This window comes from Oncorhynchus kisutch, linkage group LG15 (genome assembly GCF_002021735.2).
Source record: "Oncorhynchus kisutch isolate 150728-3 linkage group LG15, Okis_V2, whole genome shotgun sequence".
Classification (NCBI taxonomy): Eukaryota; Metazoa; Chordata; class Actinopteri; order Salmoniformes; family Salmonidae; genus Oncorhynchus; species Oncorhynchus kisutch.
In genome coordinates, this window is record NC_034188.2 from 8,916,477 (window position 1) to 8,922,672 (window position 6,196).

Here is a 6,196-nt window from a genome sequence, read left to right on the forward strand (position 1 = left end):
GTTCTGCTTCTCCCTTACTTTTCCTGAATCTAAAGAAGACACTATCCGACTACCGTAAGACTTTCAGTACAGTCACTGCTTACTTTATGCAGTAGAACCACCACCTAAACATCGATACAGAACTATGTTTACCATCTGGGTCATCATTAGCAAATAGGATACAGATATTGCACATTATGAAGGTACTTTTGCTATTTCAAACTGTTTCAGTTTGTGAACTATCTTTAATGCGTAATCGATGCAACTACAGCGTAGGGATGCAAATGAAAGCCAGGCACATGTTTCAATCAAAAATAGCCTACCGTCCTTGAGGAATTAGGTGCTTGTGTACTCAGTCTACCTCGAATTAGACACACTTGCCTCTTGACTATCCTAGCAATGGCACAACATTTGTAAATGACTTCCACCTACATTCCCAAGCTGTATAAGGTGCTTTGTTCATATTTGCTGGGATACTCCCATTGTTTCATTACGACTGTAACCTGATTTCATCCTGTGTGTATTATCCCACCTATATTATGTTAGTAGGTCATGCTTTCAGATATCTAGTACAACCTAAAACAACTGGATTAAACAGTATGCAAACTTAACTGATACAGCAACTTAATCTAAGACATAAATACATTTGAAGGCTCATAGGACAGTCACTCTCACACCCATCATGACATTGTAGATGTATTCTTAAAGATACAGAAATGACATTGAGAGCATTGACTCTATTTTAAGTCATTTCTATGAAGCCTTCTTTCATGTTTTCCAGATTGTTTACTAAGTCTTAAACCTGTCACCATTTTCTCAATTCCATTTTTATTTATTAGGCAAGCAGCTGACGAACAAGGAAATAACCGGACTGAGTTTGTGTGAATCTTGATATTGTGTGTGTTTGGGATTTGAAAAATGAAGTGTTATGTTTTTTTGTTTTTTTTACATTTACATTGATATTCATTTTTCAATTGTATGAAATAAAATTACCCAATAAAAACAACAAGACTTGTACTTGTATCTATTTTTCCATCTTTATGTGTGTAGTATATGACTAATGTTAGATCTTTATTGCTGAACTGAACTCCATTTCAAACATAACCTGAGATGGCATTATCGGCATAGAAACTGAACCACAGAGTGTTGTACTGTGCTGTGTTTGACTGAGCCTTTAATACCTAAATGTAAGGTGTGTAATTGTTAAGAGTGTGGAATCAATAAAGTTAGACAGTGTTTAAATGGATTGGTTCACTTTAATGCCCATTTCATATTTTGTTCAATAAAAGTAAAAAAATAAATATTATAGTTAATTCAAAACCATTTAACTATTTAAACAATGATGATATATTTAAGCAATAAGGCCTAAGGAGGTGTGGTAGATGGACAATATACCACGGCTAAGGGCTGTTCTAATGCACGACGCAACGTGGAGTGCCTGGATACAGCCCTTAGCCGTGGTATATTGGCCATGTATCACAAACCCCCGAGGTGCCTTATTGCTATTATAAACTGTTTACCAATGTAATTAGGACAGTAAAAATAAATGTTTCGTCATACCCGTGGTATGCAGTCTGATATTGGCTGTCAGCCAATCAGCATTCAGGGTTTGAACCACCCAGTTTATAATCTTTTATAATCCACAATTTATCCATGATAATACAAAAACATAATACAGGACTGTAGCTAGATCCCACCCCTCAAGATATTGGAAGGCCAGCAATGTGTAATCGGGGCTAACAAGTTTCTGGCGGTGTTGTCAACCAGCCACTTTGGTGCTTTGGGCCAATGCCAAGTGAACTAGAGCGCAAGGCGCTATCAGAGTGTACCAAGAGAAAGCTCAAGGTCTTCCACTGTGACGAGGAATAGAACACAGTTGAGTTTGGTGGTCTCTTTTTTCTGTGTGTGGCTACCTCTCATGCTCTCAAAATGTTGGCGCCTGGAGACGACACGTTTTCCAAGGTGAGCAGAACAATTATGAGTTGGAGTCAGGAGAGCAGGAATATTAGGACAGGCCAGGGACACAGAAAGGTGGATTTCTGAAGAGGAATGGAGGGGAAAGAGGAAGAAGAGGTCGAGTAGGAGTGACATTTTTGGAGAAAGTGGACCCTTGCCTTTTGGCGAACCCATTTCAGGGTGGGTAGGAAAGGAGTTGGGTACAGTTGAATCAGTGAAGGTAACCTGTACTGGACTTGTGATATTTGTTTGTGTTTCTTCTGACCAGAGGGAGCTGGCGCGTGAGCAATTGAAGTTGAAGATTCCTGGTGTTTGTGATGCCCGTTGTTTGGTGCAAAACAGACCTGGTGGTGAGCGTGGTCCTCTTGAGTTTTGGGTCAGAGTCTCTACCAGACAAAATCATGTCAGGCTATATCAGTTATCCTGTTAGAGGTTTTGTGCCGAATCCACTGCACTGTGTCAGGTGCAACGTTTATGGTCATGTTGTAGCAGTTTGTAGGAGGGAGATTCCAAGATGTGGGATGTGTGCAGGAGGGCATGGGATAGAGGATTGTGTAGTTTTGGTGAATAAAGTTGTCTGTGTCAACTGTAAGGGGGCTCCATGTTGCTGGGAGCAGTGTATAAGGTGTTGTATGCTGAGGCAGTGAAGAAAGTAGAGGTGAATGGGTCGAGGGTGAAGGATCTTGAGAGTATCCCTGTGAGTAATAGATCTGTGCCAGCACAGAATGATAGGCCAATGAGTGATATTTGCTTCAGTAAGGTTGTCTTCTTAGCGTTCATAGCAATGGTTATCAACTGTATCACAGAAATGGAATGTAAATCAGAGAAAATATATGTTGTGGTGGCAGCTGCAGAGAAGTATTTGGGTATATGAGATTTGACTTCAGAAGAGTTACAGGGTATGTTGAGTGGTGGTGTCCGGTCTTCCTAGGCCGTTGGCATGGTGCATGAGGAGATAGGGGCAAAGTAGTGGAATGGGGTAGTGGGTTTTTAATGACTATAGCGTTAGTTATACTTTGTTATCACAAAGTATAATGGATTTACATCATAGTCCAGTTGGGGGCGGTAATGCAACATATTGGATGCCAACCGCCGTTAAACTCCAAAGAAGAAGAAGACCCCCCCCCCACCCCCTGTAGCGACATAACGTGGTAGTATCTTCCAAAATGGCGTCCAAATATTATCAAGAGATGCAAGAGAGTTTTAGAAATAACAACAAAAGCAGGGAATTCCCTGCGCATAGCGCTAAAGTCCATTCAGTAGCATGGAGTTGCGACGGCAGGAGGTTGGCATCTGGGTCTTTTGATAAAACAGCAAGTGTATTTGTCTTGGAAAAAGACCGTTTGGTACGTTGCTAGCATGTTAATAGACGCAAGCTAACATTGCATAAATGAACCACGCATGCTAGTGCAAGGCTCATAACACAACTCTCAAGTCTTATATTGTAACATTCAGGCACATCAAATTATACACTCACTTTTATATCTAGCAAATATCTATTCATTTGTTAACTATGATCAGATCGGGCAGAGCCTGCTAACTAGCTAGATGCTATGTTATGTGCTGAACCAGCTAGCCGAGACAACTAGCTAGTTAGTTACTATTTGTAGTAGCAAACTCCACTTTAGCACACAGCTAGCTATCTTGTTGTTTTTACCTATTTCTACCCCTTACAGGTGAAGGAGAACAACTACAGAGGCCACGGAGACAGTGTTGATCAGTTGTGTTGGCATCCTACCAACCCAGACGTGTTTGTCACTGCATCAGGGGACAAGACCATACGCATCTGGGACGTCAGAACAACAAAGTGCACGGCTACTGTCAACACTAAAGGTACATTCCAATTAGATCAACAAAGTGCACGGCTACTGTCAACACTAAAGTTAAACCCATTTTGTACAGCGATGCAAGCGATACATCTGCTGTGTCTTAAAGCCAAAAACAATACATTAGCATTGTACTGAAGTGCAAGACTTTACAGTATGTGCCATTTGTAATGTTCTGTTGCATTCATTCTGATCTGTGCCGACCCAAAGTGCATGATCTACCTGCTATGTTTGTTTGCAGGGGAAAACATCAATATCTGCTGGAGTCCCGACGGCCAAACGATAGCCGTTGGGAACAAGGATGATGTGGTTACCTTCATCGACGTCAAATCACACCGGTCACGAGCTGAGGAGCAGTTTAAGTTCGAAGTCAACGAGATCTCATGGAATAATGACAACAACATGTTCTTTCTCACCAATGGAAACGGGTGCATCAACATCTTGAGGTAAGACCTTGGTCCCTTCCAAAATAGAACCCTAGGTTATTCCCTATTTAGTGCACTACTTTTGGCTAGGACCCATATGGTGCTGGTATAAACCAGTGCACTATTTAGGGAATAGGGTGTCATTTCCCCCATACCCCATTACTCAAGTATTCACAATCCTGTTCAAACTAGAATGTGTAGCTTATGTCTTGTGATGTAACTTATTCCGATTGCTGCTGCACATGTAAATGGATATGACTTGAAGTAGTAGATAGGTTCATAAGTTACCTGACATGTTGTTTTCAGTTACCCCGAGCTGAAGCCCATCCAGTCGATCAACGCCCATCCCTCCAACTGCATCTGCATCAAGTTTGACCCCACGGGGAAGTACTTTGCCACAGGAAGTGCAGATGCCCTGGTCAGTCTGTGGACCGTTGAAGAACTGGTCTGTGTTCGCTGTTTCTCCAGGTGAGTGAGTCTACATTGAAAACAGTCCATATGGACAGATAGTGCATATCCCTCATCACCATCATCAGCTAACCCTAGTAGCCCATTAAGCTACTACAATCTGTATTTGTATCACTTGACATTCATGCTTTTGCAATGTATACATACATTGAGTCTGATTGTCTTGTGTTTCAGGTTGGACTGGCCAGTGAGAACATTGAGTTTCAGCCATGATGGGAAGATGCTGGCTTCAGCCTCAGAGGACCACTTCATAGACATAGCAGAGGTTGAAACAGGTTAGTTGGAGAGAAAAAAGACAATACAACTTTTTGTTGACACATAAGAAACACAATTAGCAAAACCACAAAATAGTTAAAAGAATTGAATGTGCAAGAATAACCCACTCCCCGTGGACCGTACGGCCTACAAAACAAACCCACACTATGCCGCATAGTCCTTGGCAAGAATATAGTCCTCATTAATTTGAGTTCATCATTCAGAGTATCTTCTGTTTTGTGTTTTTGCAGGAGAGAAGCTGTGGGAGGTCCAGTGTGAGTCTCCTACGTTCACAGTAGCCTGGCATCCTAAGAGACCGCTGCTGGCCTACGCATGTGATGACAAGGAAGGGAAGTACGACAACAATAGAGAGTCTGGCACAGTCAAACTGTTTGGATTACCTAATGATTCCTGAGTGGGATAGCAAGGCAAGCACAGTCAAACTGTTTGGATTACCTAATGATTCCTGAGTGGGATAGCAAGGCAAGCACAGTCAAACTGTTTGGATTACCTAATGATTCCTGAGTGGGATCTAACACACTGTATTTTGATTCACTCTTTAAACCGAGTTTATACGGATGATTGGCCCTACTTCGTGGAGTCATGTTTCCCATCCCTGTGCTGTAACACTTCTTCTCTATATGTTCAATACAACATCCTTGTCTTTTGGTCCATTAAACATTGCCAGAAAGGGATGCCTGTTTAAATGGCTATATCATGTAAACTGATATTTGTCTTAAGTCGTATGCTCAACTTTCATCTACTGTTTTTGTTTATAGAAAGTGTGCCGTCTTAGATGTAAAATGAGATGCTTATGAGATGATAAAATGAGATTTACTCTCTGTAGTGAGGGGGAAAAAACACTCAACAGTTCTTCCTCTTTACAACCACCAGATGGCACTGCATCCTAATTATCAACATGTGTTTCTTGTACAGTTTCTCCGTAAGGTTTGCATTACACACAGTGCAGTACCATATTTTTGTTAACTTTAAATGGATTTTTGTTTTTATATTAAAAGAACAGTCTTGTTTACTTATTTGTCTTGGTTGGACATATCAAGGTGTAAAACGGATACGGTGCAGGGTATGTCTTCTGTCTAGGTTTTAGTGGCTTATTTCAATACATTGAAATATATATTTTTTTATGTCACCTTTATTTAACCAGGTAGGCTAGTTGAGAACACCTTTATTTAACCAGGTAGGCCAGTTGAGAACACCTTTATTTAACCAGGTAGGCTAGTTGAGAACACCTTTATTTAACCAGGTAGGCTAGTTGAGAACACCTTT

The 6,196-nt window shown here is 41.0% G+C and overlaps 1 protein-coding gene across 1 annotated transcript; it reads left to right on the forward strand.

The window, feature by feature from the left end:
• The first annotated feature begins 3,058 nt into the window (after positions 1 to 3,058).
• Positions 3,059 to 5,942, forward strand: LOC109878047 (THO complex subunit 3). Its single transcript, XM_031789591.1, has 6 exons — positions 3,059 to 3,281; positions 3,612 to 3,768; positions 4,003 to 4,207; positions 4,493 to 4,654; positions 4,829 to 4,929; positions 5,161 to 5,942. Exons 1-6 carry the CDS (start codon positions 3,102 to 3,104, stop codon positions 5,322 to 5,324), a joined length of 969 nt encoding a protein of 322 aa, XP_031645451.1. The 5' UTR covers positions 3,059 to 3,101; the 3' UTR covers positions 5,325 to 5,942.
• Positions 5,943 to 6,196: the final 254 nt, after the last annotated feature.

What these genes read in the sequence shown, in the direction of transcription:
- LOC109878047 (XM_031789591.1), top strand. Translation starts at nt 3,102, where the DNA reads ATGGCGTCCAAATATTATCAAGAGATGCAAGAGAGTTTTAGAAATAAC. An exon ending in GGGTGCATCAACATCTTGAG is followed by an intron (nt 4,208 to 4,492) that starts GTAAGACCTTGG and finishes TGTTGTTTTCAG; the next exon opens with TTACCCCGAGCTGAAGCCCA. An exon ending in TGTGTTCGCTGTTTCTCCAG is followed by an intron (nt 4,655 to 4,828) that starts GTGAGTGAGTCT and finishes CTTGTGTTTCAG; the next exon opens with GTTGGACTGGCCAGTGAGAA.